Raw genomic sequence first — 22,577 nt, forward strand, 5'->3', positions numbered from 1 at the left:
GGCATAGCTCACGTCTCCCGGGGAGAAGACGGCGCTGGTAAAAAGAACACTTCACACAAATTAATTGTTCCATGTTATTGTTTGTAACACATTTTTATTCTTGTTTTTTTTTTCATTTTTTTTTTTCATTTGATTTTGAAAAACACATATTTAACGTTGAGTCACTGGAGGTGCTGTGCACATGTGGTCTGATCGACCATGTCCTTCTAGCCCCCACTGTGTTAAATGATGGTATCAACACGCTATGGAATTAAAGGAAATGAGGTAGCGTTATCCAGGAAAAGTAGAAAAGTAGTAATTCAAGTCAGTTCATCGGTTGTTTTTCTCCTAAAAACATGTTTTTGTAGATTTTACCAGGCTTGCTGAAGGGTTTGTAGATCATTGTTCATATAGGACGCCAGTGAAGGGATTCTATATGTGATCAAATTTAACAAGAGTAGGACTTTTATCTTATTTTATTATTTAATTGGCTACTGCATAGGGTGAAAATTGGTCATACCATTTTTTTTTTTGGTATCAATTGTGCTCAAATGAGCATTAAATTAATGCAATTTGGAGAGGAGTGGTTATTAGAATTTCACTTGCGTAATATATAGTACTGTGCAGAAGTCTGAGGCACCCTAGACTTTATATACATTGATATATATATATATATATATATATATATATATATATATATATATATATATATATATATGTTTATTTTAGTGTGTGTGTTAGTATAAAAGAACACATTTGGAGATTTCAAAATATTCATTTTCCAAAAGATTGCATTTTACAGAGACATTTTTCTATTTAATTTTAAAAAGTAACATATTACTGTAAACAATTGACTACTTTTTTCATAAAAACTTGATCTAGGCTGTCTGAGATCAGAAGCAAGGAGCCAACCAAAGTCTGCAGAAGAACTGTGGCGAGTTCTCCAACATGCTTGGAACAACCTCCCTGCTGACTGTCTTATAGAACTTCAGGACAGCGTTGGCTATCTCAGAGAAGTGATGCAGTTTTAACGCCGAAGGGTGGTCACAAAAAAATATTGATTTTATTCAGTTTTTAACTATTCTGCCAAATGACTAAAATGTAATGTAAAATGTATAGTACGTTTATTTAGAACCTTTCATTGAATTATTTTGGAAATAATCTTATCTGTACAGAATGTTTTACAGTTGCCTAAGACTTCTGCACAGTACTGTACTTTGCGTAGTACATTGATTGTATGTTTTTCAGACACAACTATTACAGCAATCTGTGCAAAAGTTCAGCGAGCGATTGCTGTTACAGTGTTAGAAAATGTAACGGCAACAGAAGGTCAAAGAAGACTGGCTGTGTAAGTGCTTGAATGCCCTTCTGGAAAATGGATAAAACGTGTAGTTTTGTCAGTCGTTGCTCTCTATATGTTTTTATTCCCATTCTTTTGTTCTACCCCCCCCCCCCCCCCCCAACCACTTTAAAAATGAAAATCGTAATAAAAAAAATAAGCCCTGCATGCAAAAAAATTAAATAAAGAAAGATAAATAAAAAAAGTGCTTCTCTACAGTCTTAAAATCAGACGCTAATTGCACATCCTTAAGTGCTTGCAGTTCAGAGGAACTGCTTTCAGGATCTGAATCCAAACACCAATTAGTGTTAAAGATAGTGGCAAGGTCACCCCCCTGTGCGCTATAAAAGCATTCATGAGCTGCCTCCTCGGTTGGAAAAACTGCAGACTGCAACCTTTCCCTTTTTGCGCTTGCCCTTTGGAGAAAGTTTTCTGTCAGCGGAACGTCTGCTCGCCAAGCGGGCGGTGGAAGTTATATGACGTGCGTGACATTATGGAAGCAAAATAAATTAATTGTACCATATCCGGTTTTATTTGTGGCGACACACTGCTAACAAAGTCATGACTCTGGTTGAAGTAGTCAGTAGTGTTTGTTAAGGCTGCTTTCATATGACTGAGCCAGTGTAAATATGTTTAGCACTGCCTGTCGTTGAGAGTGGCTCTACTCATACCTAATCCACGAAGCCAGCGAGGTTGTGCCTGGCTTTTATTGTCAAGAGAGATTTGGAGGTATAATAATGTTGGTGCAGTGCCCGGTGCGGCGTCTGCACGCTTCATATTACGGTACATTTATTTTCATTGCAACCCTGTGAAATGTGGTTATGTACCGAGTCTTCTGCAAATCAAAAACGGAAAGGTCAGCCCAGATCCAGGGACAGAGCAGGCAATACGATGTTTTGACAGTACCTGAGTTAGCGCGACTAAGCTTCCCGAATAAAAGCGAGACGCATTTTTTTTTTTAGCAGCCGGATACCGATATTTCTGCTCCGAAAGTGTGTTCCTTGGCTCATTTCGCGAAGTAAGTGAGTCCCGCAGGTTGTTCCCGAGATGAGAGACAGCATGACTGGTTGTGTAATGGATGAGTTTTTAGTATTTTCCGAATCTTTGGAATGTTTTTGAGAGGCGAGTTTGGCAGGAAGGCACTGAAGCTTGCTAACATATTTCAGTTAGATGAGCGCGAAAACAAAGACAACGATTTCACTCCCCTGGTACAGAGTTTTGCATCTTATCCATTAAGAGCTGTTTAAAATATATGATGACACAGCGCCTTTTCTACATCAATCAATTTTCATGGGGTACATCAACCACATACATAGGTATAAGTTGGTAAGTAGTATTGTGGCCCACCCATTGATCGTGGCTGAAGCGCCACACCTAATTGAGAACGCAAACCGACGGTCGGCGTCGGAGCCCCGGAGCAGTCGATGAGAGAGCTCTCACCGACGTCCGACGGCTCCGACGCCGATTCAACATGTTGAATCGGCGTCGGAGCCCTCTAAAACACGTCGACGGAGTGTCGGCGTGCGGGACACACCGGAAAGACTCGGCTGACAGGGCGCCACCGACGTCCGACGGCCGACCGTCGGTTTGGTGTGTCCGGCTTACATTGGATCGTTCTGGTCCACGCAGTTATATACAGGCCCAACTCTAAGGATAATTTCTGCCTACTCTGATGGTGTCCGTGATGTGCCGTAACAACTGCGGTGGTGTGTCAACACCAATATTTTCATAGATTAAAAGTTGAAGTAAGGTTATTATAAAAGTAAATGAGTAATAGTAAGTTAACGTGAGTGAGTGGGCGAAAGTATTTTTCCTGTTGACACAAATTTAGCTCAGGCTGTTCTTGCTCTCTCGGTTTACTGTCATGGGAATTGAAACGGACATGTTTTTTTCAGTTTCTCTGTTTCTGGTTAAAATTGTGTAACGGATTTTTTTGGGATTTTGGTCGTGCTCGTAGTTACAGCGGTTTTCCTCTGTTTTCGGAAACACTGGAAGCCGTTGTCAGTCAGACGGGGAATTTGTCTGCGTCTTCCTGACATTCCTGGTCTGGAGATGATCGGAGCTGCGTTTTATCAGTCTCCCTGTCTTTCAGTTATTCCCGTGTTCCCATCTGTTGTGTTTGTTCTGTTGTTCATTTCTGCTGCAAACCATTCGTGAAAAGTTTGCCTTCGTAAGTCGCAGTCTCGTGGTGAGTTCACTGCCCTAATTAGAGGAATCTATCTGCATCTCTGTCTGAAAGAGGATGAGCTGATTGCGTTCCAGATTTTAGGGAAATCGCAGCAATTTGAAATGATTTCGCTTCCGTAAAATACAGTATGTGATCGTTATGAAGGTATTCAAAGTTTGGATGGTCCTAATCAAACGATAATGAAAATTGTGTGACATAATTCAGTTGAGCAGGTTATATATTTCAGTTTGAATTTTTTTTTTTGCATCAAGATGGAACAGATGGAGAAAGTTAAATGCTGTTACAGGTAATGCATGCACTCATGTGTCTACATCACTCACTTATGTTTTAAATGATTTCTTTTAGCTTTTCCTTCTATATTTTATCTAATTATACCGTAGACTCCTGAGGCTGGTAGATTACACTGTGCAATATTTTATCTCTATATTATATCCCAAGATCAGCTCACTCACACTGAGGTGAGTGTTCTTGAAGTCATTGAAACATGAAGTGGTATTTTGATAAAAAAAAAAAAAAAACAAAGATTCATTTTGCACATTTTGTTATATTCTATCTTGTCCTGCAGATCCATGGATGCCATGGTGGCCTGTGGCTGGTAGATTAGTCTATGCAATATTGTAAAATCTCGCAAGATTGCTCGCCGACTCACTGAGTGAAGCGGGTTTTGATTAAATAAAAAATAAAAAAAATAAAAAAACGAATCATAGAATCAATTCTGTCACAGCAGCTGGAGAGAACATTGAACACAGTGAGAAGGCTCTTTTTCCAACACCCGAACCAGTGAATACAACAAAATCTACAGTGATAATGTCATCTATAGAGGCATGTTAGATGGTCTGCACTGCATCTTAGCCTTATATTTAGACTTCAAATATTACAATTATTTTGTTGTTGTTGTTGCTAAATTAGACAAGAATCAGCCAGTGGGCTGAGAAAATTTCACTTGTCGAGCAAACAGTAACTTAAAACAAGCAAATATCTTCTACTTGAGAGAAAACAAAATCCTAAGTCTTATTACAAGACAAAAGCGCTTGTTAAGACACATTATTTGCAGTGTGGCTCGGTGCTGCTAAAGAGGCGTGTTAGCTGGTCTGGCTCAGTGCTGCTATAGAGGTGTGTTAGCTGGACTGGCTCCGTACAGCTATAGAGGTGTGTTAGATGGACTGGCTCCGTACAGCTATAGAGGTGTGTTAGCTGGACTGGCTCCATACAGCTATAGAGGCGTGTTAGCTGGTCTGGCTCTTTACAGCTATAGAGGCGTGTTAGCTGGTCTGGCTCTTTACAGCTATAGAGGTGTGTTAGCTGGTCTGGCTCTGTACAGCTATAGAGGTGTGTTAGCTGGTCTGGCCCTTTACAGCTATAGAGGTGTGTTAGCTGGTCTGGCTCTTTACAGCTATAGAGGCGTGTTAGCTGGTCTGGCTCCGTACAGCTATAGAGGCGTGTTAGCTGGACTGGCTCTTTACAGCTATAGAGGCGTGTTAGATGGACTGGCTCCGTACAGCTATAGAGCGGTGGTTGTGTTCTGGAAGGCCTTCACAGCAGCTGTGGGGAGGAAGAACAGGCTGGCCTCGATGTCTGGATGGCTTTATCACACGCGATGCGGTCTTTTTATGAGGTTAGGAAAGAAATGGCAAAAATGTGCTAGAGAATGAAATCCGGGGGGGCGGGGGGGGGGGGGGGGGGGTCATTTCTGATACTGCCTGAAGAGAAGAATATCTGATGTTTATAGGCTGATTGGTTTCATGGTGAGTTGGCACCCTCATCCCCACAAGTTTAGAGAACTCTGAATTCGACACAAAACTGGAATATTGGCCCTGGTATGCATTTTACATCGCCAATCTGCCAATTCCGCCGTCTCAGTGTTTTAGCCTGGAATTTTCATTTAAGCTCCTGTCTTACCCTGCTGAAAAAGAAACAGCCCAAGCTAGGTTTTGAAACAGTTGGTGAACAGACCGACTCCCATCGTGACGTGGTTTTCCTGGTTGACCAGTTCAGACCAGCTCCCCAGCTTGACATGGTTTGACCAGCTCATACCCACCTAGACCAGCTTATGACCGGTTTGGCTGGATTTCACATCAACACTGTCCTGTTACTGTCCTATCCCTCCAGACCCATCAGAACCCCTGCTTTTACCAACCGTCGCTGGGGGATCCCCCGGAACCGCTGGAGAACGGCCGCTGGCACGACCTTCGACCCGGCAATGTTTTCTCCCTCCTCCCCGGGAAGTACGTCTACAGGGTGGTGTCCGTCAACGTGGAAGGCACCCAGAGGTACACCTCCAGTTGGCCTCTCCAGCCCAACCTCCTCACCTGCTTACATTACATTACATTACATTACATTACATTATTGGCATTTGGCAGACGCTCTTATCCAGAGCGACATACAGTTGATTTGACTAAGCAGGACTAAATGATAATTGATCAAGTCAAATAACGTGAATAAGCCAGCTTACATCTGAACCGAGCCCACAGTTAACCCCGGCAAGAGTGAACAACCTGCTGTTGAGAAGGACTGCAGACAATTGGCCCTGCGTGTGTACCTCTGCCAGACGGGGAAAGCAGAGAGGGCAACGGTTAGCCTTCAAATAAAGCGTTTCCCATTACATTACATTATTGGCATTTTGGTAGACGCTCTTATCCAGAGCGACTTACAGTTGAGGATGATTGAGGATGGTCTCCTATGGTTGAGGATGGTCACCTAAGCAGGAGACCATCCTCCCCTGGAGCAATGTGGGGTTAAGGGCCTTGCTCTAGGGCCCAGCGGCTGTGCGGATCTTATTGTGGCTACACCGGGGATCGAACCGCCGACCTTGCGGGTCCCAGTCAGGCCGCTGCCGTTTCCAGGACAACTGCGAGGACTTAACATGCTGTATCGCAGACGGGTTTCCGCATAAGCAGGCAGTCCTGAGGTCACGAGGCGTCGTCCGCTTGTAACGAGAGCGCTAGCCTCAAAGCGTTCGCTGAAGCACTCTCCGTGATTCGACCTTAAATGTTAACAAAAAGCATTGTGGGTTTTTCTTTTTTTCTCTTTCTTTCTTTCTCTTCTTTCTCTGCATGTACGTGCGTAACCTGTTTATTAGCTACACCATCTGTGCTCGTGTGAAGGACGGAAAACGAAACGCCGCTTGCATGAAATTGAGTCAGAGACGACCCGCGCAGTCGATTTGGAGTCCAGATTTAGTTTTCAGATCCTGGGCAATGTGTGAGACTGAAGCAACACATCCCCCTGTCTTAAGTCTTACGTGCGTCTTAAGAAAGTGTTTTATTCTTGTACTGAGACAGAATGAGAATTCTGTCAAGTTGAAAGTATTAGCTTGTTGTGAGGTGCAATTTTCTTACCCCGTTTGGCAAATCTTGAAATGAGTCAAAACTATTGACAATAGTCTTGTCCCATTTAGAAAAAACAATTATATAAATAAGTTTATGTCTTAATATAAGACAGTTCAGATCGACTTTATTTTAAGCTTTTGCAGTGCCCTGCATTGTTTCCTCTTGTTTACAATGACTAGCAACACAAAGTACTAAGCAGGGGACAATCCCCCCTGGAGCATTGTGGGGTTAAGGGCCTTAACAGCCAACAGCTGTGCGGATCTCTTCTTGGCTACCCCAGGGTTTGAAGCACAAACCTTCCGGGATCCTGTCATGTGCCTCATATACACACAGTGAGCACTTTATTAGGTATTTATTTGACTTATTAAGTCTTCTGCATGCTGTAGCCTGTTCACTTAGAAGTTTGACGTGTTGTGTGTGTGTTCAGAGATGCTCTTCTGCATACCTGTCTTGTAACGCATGGTTATTTGCATGGTTACTTTTCGCAAAATCATTCTATGCAAACTCTAGAGACAAAATCTCAGGAGACCAGCAGTTTCTCTGATACTGAAACCACCCTGTCTGGCACCAACACTTAGATCACATGTCTTCCCCATTCTGACATGTGGCCTGGGAAAAAAAGCTGAACCTCTTGACCACGTCTGCATGCTTTTATGCATTTAGTTGCTGCCACACGATTGGCTGATTAAATATTTGCATTAACAAGCTGGTCTCCGTAATTAAGTGTTCACTGAGTGTGTATCCGTGTGCGGCTTCTCAATGTCCCCGGCATGCGGTTCATCAGTCGGCTCCACGTGCACATGTCAATCCGGCTTGGGTGGAGAAAGAGCGATCTTTAAACTAAGCATATAAAACTCACCCAAGCTGCCTCCTCCCCCCCCCCCCCACTAGAGCTTGGCGCTGTTTGTTCCGCGCCGTGCCAACACTGACATTCACCAGGGCTGCACAGCTGCTCGATCTTTCCCTCAAATTGATGGAAACAAAATAGTTTTGAAGTGGTTGAATTTGCTCGGAGCCTCAGAGGCCCCCGTGGTACGTGTTTGATCCTCTTTTTTTTGATTGAGAAACGGGGGGAAACGTTCGCCCCGGTCCGAGCCGGCAGAATTACGCGCAGGATGAAGTGGGAACCCGCAGCGGGCCTTCAACAATGCCTCTGTGTGCGGGACCGGGAACGACGAAAGGGGCGCGGCGAGATTTGTGATGTTCGAGAGCGCCGTCCTCTTCATCGCCGTGTCGTCTTTGATGTGCTTTTCCCGTTTGAAGTGGAGTCCGGCAAAACAAAACACTCGAGATCACACGGATGGGATTCCGTAAACTGCTGGGGTTTGGCGTGGGGCATCCATACACTGTAAAAAAAAAAAAACAACAAAAATAATCTATGAAAGGTATTTTAATCTTATATGTACACTTAAATTAATTTTTTTTGGTAAATAAGACAAAGATTTTGCCACACGGCTTTGCGTTCTGATTCAGAGACCCTGAATGTCTCTGAAGCTGACGTGTTTCATGCTAACATTTCTTTGTTTCTGTCGGTTATCCAAAAGTGTGCAAGAACTGCGAGCGTTTCAGGGCCAGAAAAGATAACGCAGGAGAAATAACACGCCTGTGAGTTTGCTCAGGCTGAATTTATAACCCGATCCAAACCCAACATGTAACACACTGTACAATTAACCTCCGGGCCCTGCGTCCTCAAATGAGGACGTTTAATCTGGGCTTCCCTGAGCTCTATACAGCATTTATCCTGATACTTAATAAAGAACATTCAAGTACAATTAAATCAAATATATTTTTGAAAATATTTTTACTGCAACATGTTTTTGTCACCGTAGACACTTGTATTATGTCAAAAATATTTAAAATACTTTTTCTCCTGGGTCTAAAGAGGTTAAAGACCCGCGCGTATCAACTATCCCTTCCTGGTTTTAGTATCTGAGACCATACGTCACGTCACGTGGGAAATTGTTTTACAAAAATAGCAGTTAAACACTAAACTATGAATGCTTCTTCCAAAATTGCAATGGTTTTACTTGGATTCAGTATGGAACATAATTTGAAAGCTCCAGGATGATCAAAAACACAAAGAATATGTACGTGGGTCTTTAAAAGCAGCTGGACTGAGAGGTGAAAAGTTATGAAGTGCTCATTTGATGTCACCCCTTCACAGCAACAGCCAGGTTTTAGAAGAGGATGAGCCCCCTGCAGACGTGGCCCCCGGCCCCGCGAAGGCTAAGGAGGAGCAGCTGCGTTCCCCCGAGCTGAACGGGCAGAGTGGGCCCACCCCAAACAACTCCCAGACCCTCCAGGCCGAGTCCACGGCTGCCCGCCCGCCGGAGAAAGAGCAGGATGGCAAAATGGAAGAGAACACTGTGACCAAGGGGCAGGTCAGTCGGCCGTTAGCAGTGCGCGTTAGCCGTTTGTGTTAGCAGTTACCCATTAGCAGTGTGTGTGAGCAGTTAGCAGTGTGCGTTAGCCGTTAGCCATTAGCAGTGTGTGTGGGCGGTTAGCAGTGCGCGTTAGCCGTTAGCAGATTGTGTGAGCAGTTACCCATTAGCAGTGTGTGTGAGCAGTTAGCAGTGCGCGTTAGCCGTTAGCAGTGCGCGTTAGCCGTTAGCAGTTTGTGTTGGCAGTTACCCATTAGCAGTGAGTGTGAGCAGTTAGCAGTGTGCGTTAGCCGTTAGCCATTAGCAGTGAGTGTGAGTGGTTAGCAGTGCGCATTAGCCGTTAGCCATTAGCAGTATGCATTAGCCGGTAGCCATTAGCAGTGAGTGTGAGCGGTTAGCAGTGCGCATTAGCTGGTAGCCATTAGCAGTGAGTGTGAGCGGTTAGCCTCTGTCTGGTGAGATGACAATAATGTGTTCAGAATATGCTGTATATGAATAATGAAAACATTTCGTTTTAACTTTTATATTTAATTTATTTGGAAATGTAGAGTGTCCTATTTTCTGTTCCTCCAGGAGCAGGGGAGGAGGGAGCTAGCGCTAACCCCAGAGCCGGTGCAGAAGAAGAGGGTGCTGCCGGCCTGGATGCTGCAGGGAGCCCTGGAGGTCAGCAGCCCCTCCACGTCCACAGGTAACCCCCTCTACCATCGGCCCATGCCCCCCTGCATCTTCTCCCCTGGGGCCGAACGGCTGTCCCTGCCCACCTCTCCCACATTCACCTTCAGTTTTATTTCGGTAACTGAATTTATTTCCCGGCTGCCTGTAGCCTGTAGCGTAGCGGTTAAGGTACATGACTGGGACACGCAAGGTCGATTGGTTCGATCCCCTGTGTAGCCACAGTAAGATCCGCACAGCCGTTGGGCCCTGGAGCAAGGCCCTTAACCCTGCATTGCTCCAGGGGAGGATGGTGACCTACTTAGGAGACCATCCTCAAATGTAAGTCACTCATCTACCAAAATGCCAATAATGTAATGTAATGGTAACGCTTTATTTGAAGGCTAACCGTTGCCCTCTCTGCTTTCCCCGTCTGGTAGAGGTACACACGCAGGGCCGATAGTCTGCAGTCCTTCTCAACAGCAGGTTGTTCACTCTCGCCGGGGTTAACTGTGGGCTCGGTTCAGATGCAAGCTGCCTTATTCACGTTATTCGACTTGAGCAATTATCATTGAGTCTCAAGCGCTGTTCCCGATCGATGCGCACGCGGTCTCTTTTCGGCAGTTGTTTTGCAGTCGTGTCCGGCACAGAGGGCAGTGTGGCGTGTGTCTGGCCCTGCGTCCGGCCCGGTCCGCACAGCGCCATCGATCACACCGTGCGTGTGGGGCAGCGTCTCGGCGCGGCGGACGTCGGGTTCACTCGATTGTAATTCCCTCGGCGAGAGAAACGGGGCGGCGTCTCCTCTCCGCCTGGTCGCGTGCCTTGGCCCGGCTCTCGCTCCTCATCTGCGGGATGCGTCCGGCCGATAGGAGAGCGTGACTTTGGGCCGGCGCTGAAACCCCCGGAGCCTGCGCTGGAGACGGGAGGCTGCTTCCACACGTCTGCTGGAGCGGAACGCAGCGGCGGCTCTCCCCCGCGCACACACGCTGCGGCTCGGTCCTGTGCGGGACCTGTCCCTGACACGCTGTCATGTGCGTGAGAGGAAACCGCTATACGGAGAGGCCGTGAGTGTGTGTGTGTGTGTGTGTGTGTGTGTGTGTGTGTGTGTGTGTGTGTGTGTGAGTGTGGTGTGTGTGTGTGAGTGTGTGTGTGAGTGTGTGTGTGAGTGTGTGTGTGAGTGTGTGTGTGTGTGTGTGTCTGTCTGTGTGTGTGTGTGTGTGTGTGTGTGTGTGAGAGAGTGTGTGTGTGTGTTTGTGTGTGTTTGAGTGTGAGTGTGAGTGTTTGTGTGTGTGTCTGTGTGTGTCTGTGTGTGTCTGTGTGTGTCTGTGTGTGTGTGTGTCTGTGTCTGTGTGTGTGTGTGTCTGTGTGTGTGTGTGTGTGTGTGTATGTGTGTGTGTGTGTGTGAGAGTGTGTGTGTGTGTGTGTGTGTGAGAGTGTGTGTCTATATATATGTGTGTGTGTGTGTGTGTGTGAGAGAGAGTGTGTGTGTGAGAGTGTGTGTGTGTGTCTGTGTCTGTGTATGTTCGTGTGTGTGTGTGTGTGTGTGTGTGTGTGAGAGTGAGAGAGTGTGTGTAGGTGTATGTGTGTGTGTGTGTGTGTGTGTGTGTGTGTGTGTGTGTGTGTGTGTGTGTGTGAGTGTGGTGTGTGTGTGTGAGTGTGTGTGTGAGTGTGTGTGTGAGTGTGTGTGTGAGTGTGTGTGTGTGTGTGTGTCTGTCTGTGTGTGTGTGTGTGTGTGTGTGTGTGAGAGAGTGTGTGTGTGTGTTTGTGTGTGTTTGAGTGTGAGTGTGAGTGTTTGTGTGTGTGTCTGTGTGTGTCTGTGTGTGTCTGTGTGTGTCTGTGTGTGTGTGTGTCTGTGTCTGTGTGTGTGTGTGTCTGTGTGTGTGTGTGTGTGTGTGTATGTGTGTGTGTGTGTGTGAGAGTGTGTGTGTGTGTGTGTGTGTGAGAGTGTGTGTCTATATATATGTGTGTGTGTGTGTGTGTGTGAGAGAGAGTGTGTGTGTGAGAGTGTGTGTGTGTGTCTGTGTCTGTGTATGTTCGTGTGTGTGTGTGTGTGTGTGTGTGTGTGAGAGTGAGAGAGTGTGTGTAGGTGTATGTGTGTGTGTGTGTGTGTGTGTGTGTGTGTGTGTGTGTGTGTGTGTTTGCACACACGTGCGGTGCATATGGACGCTACCGCAGACCCATACGTGGTCAGTGTTGTTTACATTTTCAGTATCTCTCACTGCCTCGAGGAGCAGGGTGTTGGGTCAGTGTTGTAGTGTGTTAGGTCAGTGTTGTAGTGTGTTGGGTCAGTGTTGTAGTGTGTTGGGTCAGTGTTGTAGTGTGTTGGGTCAGTGTTGTGGTTTTTCTCGTTTAGAGATGTGCTGGATGTGTAGCTCTCCTGCCTCGGTGCTGTGGGCGACGCGATAAGGATCCAGAGGTGCCCATAGATTCAGGAACACTCATTCTCCAGAGCATACGCTTTAGTTTTATTATTTAATGATAAACAAGTCATTCAATTATAAGGATGGGGACACATAATATTCTGTATTATTTGTTTGAATGCTTTTCCCCGTTGTTTTTTGGCCCTGAGGCTGTGGTTAATCAGAAAGACATGCGTGTACGCGCACGCTGATTTAGCGTGCTGCATACCCCATGCTGCGTGTTATCCACACGCTTCGCTTTGCCAGGACGGGTTCAGCACTGCCCACGTTGGGCTTAGGCACTGCCTACATTGGGCCGATGCAAGAACATTTTCACATTCACATCACATTCACAATGTGTCTTACCTTTTTCTGAACGAGTGTGCCACGTTAGATTCGACGAACGCCCCTAACTTCAGGAAACTGTTCTATTATGGAGATTATAAACCAGTATTTACGGTACTGGAGGTGGGATCTATCCGGTAGACGGCCAATTGGACTAAAGAGAAGAACGAACGTATTGGTTTTGCGTAAGAAAATATTCTAAATACTAGAAAATTAGTGAATGCTCTTAAATCATTTGTAGCAGCGAGTTAAGAACTTATCTGTTTGTATGAGTAGTTCTTCCATGAGGCCCAATGGCAGAATTAGCTTATTTATGTATTTACTATTATTAATGAAAACAAACTGTGTCTGCTGAAACACCTATAATTCAAATGAATGATATTAATTTGTAGGCTGGATGGTGGCCATGTTTTTTAAAGAAATCTTCTTCCTTGCAGGGACTGGTATGGTCCTTCACTTGAAAGGTCAAAGGTCAAATGTTCAAGAGGTCTTATTTCCCTTCCCCGTTCAGAGACTTCACGCAAATTCCTTCCTCTCGGAATTCCTGTTGCTATTGGAAACGAATCAGTTCTCGCCTCCATATTTCACGGTTGTGAAATTAAAGGTTGCAATAAGGTAATTGTCCTGTAATTCTGCTCTCGGCCCCCCGCGGAGGACGGAGCAGTGCCCTTTCTCACGAGCAGCCCTGGGGTTACGACTGGCCCCGCACCGTCGGTGCCATGTCCATTAAGCCGGCGATTAAGCCTTGGCGGGCTGATCGGTTGCGTCGGGCGTGTGGAAGGACGGGGCGAAGCGCGCGGTGGTCCCGGGGGGCTCACGCGTCGCACACGCGTGATCTCCACTCCTGTGTTTGTTGTCACGGTGACTAGCGTGTTCCTAAAGAAATGACACATCCCGGAAAGAACGGCGAAGAGCGCACCCGGGGGAGAGCCCTCTGTGAAATTGCGATTGTCCTGCCAGTTACTTTAATTGGGTTTAAATGGGTCAGCGTATTGCATCTATTTTCCACAGCCCTCCTCTGACTGCCCCCACACATTCCGAGATGGTCGTTTTTTGTGGGTTTTTATGATTTTTTTTACGGCAGACATTTTGAAATCTTGTTTCAAATAAAGGGACTAAAGTAACCTACAAACATCGGTTTTAGTAACGATGGCAGAATAATCATATTCTTCTTCTCCTCCCTCTAATAATAGAGATGTTATAGCGCGTCGCGTAATAGAGATGTTATGAGTCTGTTTTTACTCAGCGCTGAAATCGGTGCTGATGTCATGTTTTGAAATTTCAATCACTATAATGGAGTTACATTTTAGAGAGAGGCAGAGTTACATTTTCCTTTTTTAGATTGTTTTCAGTGATTTCCCTGGGAGAAATGGTTTCCGACTTCATGCGGTTTAAAAAAAAAAGTTTTTTATTGACTGTAGGCTGCTGATTGTTTCTGGAGGTGTTGTGCAAATACCACAAAATTGGGAATTCAATATGTAAAGGTCAAATTATTATTCTTTTAAGACATTTTGTGTTTACTGCCATACCGACAGTTGAATATATCCCTGCCAAGACCTGTGTTGTGTGCTACAAATAAGTACATAAATAAAAACAATAAATACATTTTACTGCAGGCATTATATCACCAGGCCTTACCATTTATGGGTGAGCGTGAGGATGCTTCTAGTCTTTAAATAACGAGAATTACTCATTCATTCATCCATTATCTGAACCCGCTTATCCTGTACAGGGTCGCAGGGGGGCTGGAGCCTATCCCAGCATACATTGGGCGAAAGGCAGGAATACACCCTGGACAGGTTGCCATCGTGGGGCAGCAGTGCAGTGCATACAATCATGTAGATACGGGTCAGGAACTTCAGTTCATCAACCATCAGAATGGGGGAAAATTTGATCTAAGTAACTTTGACCGTGGAATGATTGTTGGTGGCAGGTTTGAGTATCTCTGTGGGGTTTTCACTCACAAGTCTCTTGAGTTTGCAGAGAAGGGCCAAACTGGTCAAAGCTGACAGGAAGGTGACAGTAACCCAAATAACCACACATTACAACAGTGGTGTGCAGAGGAGCATCTCTGAACACACAACACACCATAACTCTTAAGTGGATAGGCCACAGCAGCAGAAGACTTAAGAAGTGTAAAAAATAACTATAATATAAGTAACGAATGCCTAATGGAGTGCTCTCTGAGTGTATGTGGGGTAGCGGAGTTGAGCGATTGGGGGTTGCGGGAGTGTGAAATGGGGTGGGGTTTCTAATGAAACGGTGAGATGCACAGATCAAGGTGACTCCTGACGGGAGTGAGGCAGCGCTGCGCTCACGCGGTGATGAACGCTACCCCGCTGAGGACGACGTTAAATTCACCCGCGCCACCGCCACAAACGCCGCGCCGGTGACTAATCGAATCGCAAAAAACCGACTGTTAATACAGGCCTGTGCCTGGGTTCAGTCAAACTCACTGAGCCATTTTACGAGCAAACTCCATTCATTCAGCTGAGCTAAAACAAAGCTATCCAAAATGATTTCAGTGCCGTAGTGCAATACAGTCGCAAGCTCCTTATTGCGTTTATAACTTTTAAAGACAGTTGGCGCATACTCCTGCAAGGGATCTTGGCTGTTGAAATCAGCCGGCTAGTTTACTGTAAAACTTTTGTTTTTGTCTCAGTTAGAATATATATGAAATGAGTCAAACTGTATCACCTCATTGGCAGTTTTTTTGTCTTATTCACCAAAAAAGTAAGAGAAATAAGTTTGTAAGTCTAAATATGAGACCGAAATATTGTTGAGAGATTGACTTATTTTTTATTTGTTTGCAGTGCCTCTGGGATTGGAGCGGGGTACCTGGGGGTGTGGTTTTGTGGACAGGGCTGAACTGAGCGTGCTCTGTCTCACAACAGCTGACAGGAAGAGAGGGCGTGGGGGGAAGGCCCCGCCCCCAGCGGCCACGAAGCCCCGCCCTCAGAAGGCCAGGAACAGACCGGTCTCCTCTGAGGAAGAGGAGGAGGAGGAGGAAGAGCCGGCTCCAAAGAGGAGGGTCAGGAGGCTGAGGAGTGAGGAGGAGGAAGAGGAAGAGGAGGAAGAGGTGGTCCAATCATCATCCATGGAACGGGTGGGCAATCCCAGTCCTGGGGGGCTGGTGTGTATGCTAGGTTTTTTTTTCCACCAATTACTCTGGCTGGCTGGCTGGCATTTATTTATATAGCGCCTTTATCCAAAGCGCTGTACAATTGACACTTCTTATTCACCCATTCACACACACTCACACACCAACGGTGATTGGCTGTCATGCAAGGCACCAGCCCGTCAGGAGCATTTTGGGGTTAGGTGTCTTGGTCAAGGACACTTCAACACTAATTCACTCAGATCCGATCGCAGTAAAACCGTATCGTACAGGGAAACAAGAACAGTCTTTGACTGTCATTAATGCATTCATCAAGAAATGTAGCTAAAATGTCAAATGGCGTAAATGTTCGAGCCAATTAAGTCATTAATGCCAGACGTTGGCATGAAACCCAGAATCCGATACGGCCCTCGTTGCCCACCTGTGGTCCACGGTATGATGCTGAGATGCTGAAGGAACCACTTCTATAATCATTAATAATAATTAATTTTGTTTGCATAGCTCTTTTATCACCAGCTTTTTCTTTTGGGGTCAAATGTTTTTTTTATTCAACCAAAATTTTCTAACAGAATAATGGGGAACCAAAAAAAAAAAAAACTGTTAAATAAAGTATTCCCTGTTCAGCTATCCCATGTTTTCTAGGTGTTATGCGTGTTCCATGAAGAAAATTGTTGTGTATTAGCTGATGGTCCGGATTTTTCGGTCCACAAGATCGGAAAGATTGCTCCAAATTATATCCCAAAGAATTTCATCATTACTAGTGGACAGATCTTTATCCCAAATGGATTGTATTGTAAGGGCTTTGTGGAGCAAAGTGCAGAGGGCCAAGACTAAACCCATTGAGCTGTTTCTAAAATCGCCTTGTAGCGATGAGGGCGAAAACTCACCCCGACCACCACAGTGTAGCACCCAACTGGGTGATGCAACGGCAGCCATTTTGTGCCAGAACGCTCACCGCACACCAGCTGTTGGGAGAGGGCGAGAATTATTTTTTGTCAATTAAAGTGGGGGGAATGATTAGGTGGCAGGTTGGGAAATTAGCAAAAGCCCCTGAGTGAGCCTTGAACTTCTCTACGTACTGGCCAGATGCTGTGTGAACAAAGATTAGCTAAGCAGGCTAATTACTCGCAACCAGCTGCATCGACTGGATAGCAGTGGGAGATATCGGGCCATTCTGCGCAGGAAGGCTTAATTTAAAGGCCGTTTGCGAGAGTGTTCGTGTTTGTTTTGTCCTGCGTGTGAGCTGAGGCAAAGCCAAACGGGCTGGGTTTTAAGCCGTTGAAGAGCAAGTTTTCTTTTGTGTTCCTGACTGTAAACGAGGGTCTGTCTCCACAAGTGTTTTTCTAATAAGACTTAAGACATATTAGCTTGTTTTATGTTAATGTGACAAGTGGAATCTTCTCATTCCATTGGCAAAGCTTGAAATAATTTCAAACCGTCTTACCTCATTGGCAATATTTTTGTCTTATTTAGTAATATAATTGCGATCTCACACTTTAAAGGGCAACGCTGGCTCAGGAGGTAAGAGCGGCTGTCGGGCAGTCATCGGGTTGCAGGTTTCGATTTCTGCCCTGGGCGTGTCGAAGTGCCCCTGAGCACTTAACCCCAAAATGCTCCTGACGGGCTGGTTGGTGCCTTGCAAGGCAGCCGATCGCCGTCGGTGTGTGAGTGTGTGTATGAATGAGAAGCATCAATTGTACAGCACTTTCGATAAATTCAGACATTTAGACGTCTACATTTAAAAGGTTAAAATGATTTTTTTTTCGACAGGCCGCGTCAGGAGCGGAGACCCGCCCGCCCGGGGGGGCCGGCGTCGGCCAATCGGAGGAGCCTTCGGGAACGGGGGAGGGGCGGAGGAACGCCGGGCCCGCCCCTGAAGGCAGACCCGCGCTGAGGAGGAGAGGAGCGGGGGAGACGGGCGGAGGAGGGGCAGGAGGGAGGCAGAACCAGCGGGCGGGAGCGGGACAGGACGTGGGCAGCGCGGCAGGAGGAGAGGCGGCGGCAGGCGGGGCGGGCCCCTCCCGGCCCAAAACCAGGGCCCCGCCCCGGGCCCCCTGCCCCTACGGGAAGACCTGCTACAGGTACGGAGGCGTGCGCTCACGACGGCGAACGTTTGCGGTGACCTGTGAACTGTTACTGTTAATCAGTTTACAATGAACATTTAGTACTATGCCATGCTACGGGGCGGCCTGTAGCGTAGTGGGTTCAGGTAAATGACCGGGACACGCAAGGTCGGTGGTCCTAATCCCGGTGTAGCCACAATAAGATCCGCACAGCCGTTGGGCCCTTGAGCAAGGCCCTTAACCCTGCTTTGCTCTGGCGGAGGTATTAGTCTAATCAACTCTGGATAAGAGCGTCTGCCAAATGCCAATAGTGTAATGTAATGTAGTATGCCACCAACACCTTATTAATACAATCGGACACAACACAGGTCTAACACTGCCAGCTAGCCGATTCGTTGCCTACCAGTGATTTATTTATAAAGGGAAGAACTAGTATTACATTGTTAGAGTATTATACATTGTACATATCTTTATACATAGTCCATTTTAGGAGGCCAAAGTAAAGCCGCCTCTGATTAATCAGGTGCATTTAATCTCTTCCTTAGTGCAGGCATGAGAAAGCTTTCAGTATCTGGTCTTGATTCTAGGCTTTTGATTGCCTTTGGTGTCTGTTATTGGCGTTTGTCACCATGAGGCGCAGAGGTGTGATCGTGACAGTCTAGGAAGTCATTATGAGGCTGAGAAATAAGAAGAAGAAAAACAGTCAGAGACAGACCAAACAGTGGGCTTACCAAAATAAAGTCTGTGCTTAATGTGTGCCTTAACTTTTGAAACTTTTCCTGATCAATCAGGAAAGACTGAGTGGCGGGGCGGTGGTGCAGTGGATAGCACTGCCTCTCACCCAGAGCATGCTGGGATAGGCCCCTACCCCCCTGACCAGGAATAAGTGGGATATTTGATTAGACGGAATCAGGAAGTACACATTTTTCCACACACTCCTGTGTTTTCATGCTTATGATTCTTTGGCTTTATTCCCGAGCGTGTTCTGTCTTCAGATGTGAGAATGCGGAAGCTGTGGAAGTGTGCACGTATTAGCATACGCACATTGTCAACAGCCTCTTGTTGAGACGTTGAGGATCTGCAGCACATTTCCTGATTAATCAGGATAATCACGTTCCTGGAATTTGAAAGTACTCCCCCCCCCCCACCCCCGCCCCCCGTTCCCCTGTGAATTTACGACAAAACTTTGCGTGTTGTGGAGTGGAAACGCGCGGTCATAATGTCAAATGAAATCTTTTTTATTTTTATTTATTTTTTAATAATGTGCAGGAATTTCACTGGCGTCTAGATGATTAGAATATTTTGTGATAATTGTTTTGATCCCGGTCAGATAGAGCGGAGTGCTCCCAGCTGCTGGGTATGGCGCAAGGTTGAGTTTTGAGTCGTTTCAGAAAACGGACCCGAGAGGACGAACGGGAGCTGTCTAGGACGGGGCCCCCCAATCGTGTGCCTCGGGGGCCCGAGAGTACGCTGGTTCTCACTCCAACCTAACCAGTTATTCACCTGCAGGGCGGCCTGTAGCGTAGTGGCTAAGGTAAATAACTGGGATACACAAGGTCGGTGGTTCAATCCCTGGTGTAGCCACAATAAGATCCGCACAGCCGTTGGGCCCTTGAGCAAGGCCCTTAACCCTGCATTGCTCCAGGGGAGGCTTGTCTGCGTCGCTCTGGATGAGAGCGTCTGCCAAATGGCAATAATGTAAAATGTAATGTCATCACTGTACTGAACACCTCACTAATTAGTTGTCCAAGATGCTTTCCTTCCCTCAGTGGAGCCTGGAAGGCAGCTTGCAGAACTATTTAACTAATCACGACAAGTTTTGCAAACTAGCTAGCTCAGTAACGTAGATACAGACAGATTTGATAACAGTACATTAAAGAAAAGCTGCCTGTGAAGTAGTTTGTACACATCATGGGGGCGACATGGCTCAGGCAGTAAGAGCAGTCGTCTCATTGGCTCAGGCAGTAAGAGTAGTCGTCTCATTGGCTCAGGCAGTAAGAGCAGTCGTCTCATTGGCTCAGGCAGTAAGAGCAGTCGTCTCATTGGCTCAGGCAGTAAGAGCAGTCGTCTCATTGGCTCAGGCAGTAAGAGCAGTCGTCTCATTGGCTCAGGCAGTAAGAGCAGTCGTCTCATTGGCTCAGGCAGTAAGAGCAGTCATCTCATTGGCTCAGGCAGTAAGAGCAGTTGTCTCATTGGCTCAGGCAGTAAGAGGGCTGCCGGTTTGATCCCCCGCCCGGGCTGTGTCGAAGTGTCCCTGAGCAAGACACCCACGGACAGGTAGAGTGTTCTAACTGTGAGCTGCAGTCACAGGGAACCCAGCCGGGAACCCCGCGGGGAACCCAGCGTCTGACCGGCAGAAAAGCAAAGCTTTAAACAGGCTTTAAGCAGAGCTGGGGAACAGAGCTGAGGAACAGAGCATGCGTACTTTGCACGAGCCCCTTTGGCAGCGATGACAGGTTCGAGTCGTCTTGAGTAAGTCCCTACACGCCGCGCTCACCTGGATTTGGGCAGTTGATCCCGCTCCTCCAGGAAAGATCCTCTCAAGCTGGGCCAGATTGGATTGGAAGCGTCGGTGAGCTGCCGGCTTCGGGGCTCTCCGCAGGTCTGTCTTTGGGGGTTTAAGTCCGGGCTTTGGCTGGGCCCGCTCAAGGCCACTCCAGGACTTGTTCCAAAGAGGTCTTCATCTCCTCTGCCTCGCTCGGTTTACGTTTGGCTGTCCGGTCCGCAAATGAAAAGCAGAGTTATCCGATTACCCCGTTACTTGGAGCGGCTGACTCGCTGGCTGAACTTTTAAAAGCGAACTGTAAACCGACTCGTATATCAGGGGAACAGAATGTTTAATCCCGGGTCCGTTTGATGTAATAAGGTATTTATCGCCGGGCCCCGTGCACGAACTGCGTCATTTCTCCTCTCACGGCATTGCGATTGTTATTTCTGTCGTATCGTCTGTTTTGGAGTCTGATCGAGAGTCATGAGGAGCTCATGAAACGAGCTTTGTGCTTCCCCCCTCACAGAAGGGTCACCCGCGCTGCGAATAAACAGAGATTTCCTCTCTTCATCCAAACCCTTTACGGTGAGTCTGAAGTGCAGGCGGTGTCATTTAATGTCCGTTTTTATTATTATTTTTTTTCAGGAAGAACCCGGTGCACTTCCAGGAGTGCAGTCACCCTGGCAACAGCGACTACGCGGAGGGCGAGGATGACGAGGAGGAGGAGGGGGAGGAAGACGACGAGCGGCCGGAGTGTCCTTACGGAACCGCCTGCTATAGGTAGGCCCTCCCGGCCCTGCCCGCCGTTGCTAGGCTACCGCAGTCGGGTTGCCAGGCAACATGCCCCGGTGTACCCGGTGGGCGGGAACCCGGCGGTGTGAGGCCGTCAGAAGCCCCCCCCGCCCGGGCCTCGGTGATGTCATGCGTTCTGTGATGAGGCCTGGGCACGACGCAGCCCTTTATCTGCCCCCGGGGCGGCAGTGTGGGTGGGGCCCTGCTCCTGAGGAACAGGGCACTGCAACAAAAACAACAAACAACACATATTTTACTCTTTTATTTTTAACCTCCTAAGACCCGCACTCTTTTTTTGGTATGCATTTTTAATTTCTCTTTGCTATTTGGGCCTATCGGGACCTGATGAGTATAAAAACTAAGCATGATCTTTTGACATGATGTAGTTTTTGAGAAAAATGGTCTTAAGAATGAAGTATTATGGTTGTACAGCCCAAAATGTGGAGTCCACGCATGTGTACGCCCGGTCTTAGGAGGATATTCTATTAATTCTTCATAGAATTCTGTAGGAAGTGTTTTTTTGGTTAGCGGAGACAAATGAGTGACGAAATCATCGTCTGTCGTCTCGGATCATTGGCTGAAGCTGTTGTTGCTCGACGAATGGCCCTGTCTGGAGAGCTGTCGTGTAGAAGCAGCGCCCGTGTCTCAATCGAGGTCACGCTGTGACACTGCGGTGCCGTCACGACTGTGCCCTCCGTCACGACTGTGCCCACCGCCACGACTGTGCCCACCGTCACGACTGTGCCCACCGTCACGACTGTGCCCTCCGTCACGACTGTGCCCACCGTCACGACTGTGCCCAGCGTCAGCACTCAGCACTCAGCCTGTGGCCTAAAAAAACAACAAACAAATATCGCCAATGAGATGAGTTTCACCTGATTCAAGACTTGCCAATGGGGGTGTGTCGATTTCACTTGTCGAGCAAACATTCACTGAAAACGAGTTAGTGTTTCTACATAAAAGGCATAAAAAAAGGTTTTATGTCTCAGTACAAGACTAAAGACACTTGTTCAGGCTCTTTTTCTGCAGTGTGTTTGCGGATGGAGCGATGGCAGAGGGGTGTAACCGCCACTAACCGCGTCGCGTGGACGTATCGCGTGAATTTAAATGTTCTTCTTTCCCCTTCGTTCGCCGGCCTCCTCTCCCCTCAGACGGACGGCGCCTTACGTCAGCGCCTGGACCCCGTTTCGGCGAGAACAACACGCTCAGAATGGAGCTGAGAGAGCGCTGGCCTCCCCCGTAATGAATGGGTTTTTACAGTGTGCCGGGCGTACAGGGACCGGCCGGCGCTGCTGTTCACCGTCCCGCCTTTAACGCGCCGTGGAGAGAACGTGCCAGAAACTCCGAACACGTTCTTCAAGGAACACTCCTCTTTCCCGGCTCCGTCTCCACACTAACAGCCTCCACTTAGCGTGTCATTCCTCAGCGCGTACGGCCATCACCCTGTCAGCGACCTTCCCCTTCCCTCTATTAACAGCGCTCCTGTGGTCCTTAACATAGCGCCG

The 22,577-nt window shown here is 47.1% G+C and overlaps 1 protein-coding gene across 2 annotated transcripts in view; it reads left to right on the plus strand.

The window, feature by feature from the left end:
• Positions 1-22,577, plus strand: part of aplf (aprataxin and PNKP like factor) — a 41,113-nt gene that overhangs the window by 10,892 nt on the left and 7,644 nt on the right. The window contains exons 3-9 of one of the 2 annotated variants that reach the window (XM_061231327.1): positions 5,616-5,776; positions 9,000-9,216; positions 9,790-9,904; positions 15,506-15,717; positions 17,500-17,810; positions 20,807-20,865; positions 20,926-21,060. In XM_061231327.1, the coding sequence (XP_061087311.1) occupies positions 5,616-5,776; positions 9,000-9,216; positions 9,790-9,904; positions 15,506-15,717; positions 17,500-17,810; positions 20,807-20,865; positions 20,926-21,060 (1,210 nt within the window). The remainder of the gene's footprint in view (positions 1-5,615; positions 5,777-8,999; positions 9,217-9,789; positions 9,905-15,505; positions 15,718-17,499; positions 17,811-20,806; positions 20,866-20,925; positions 21,061-22,577) is intronic. The other variant, XM_061231328.1, reaches the window with a different exon arrangement.

This window comes from Conger conger, chromosome 2, assembly GCF_963514075.1.
Source record: "Conger conger chromosome 2, fConCon1.1, whole genome shotgun sequence".
Classification (NCBI taxonomy): domain Eukaryota; kingdom Metazoa; phylum Chordata; class Actinopteri; order Anguilliformes; family Congridae; genus Conger; species Conger conger.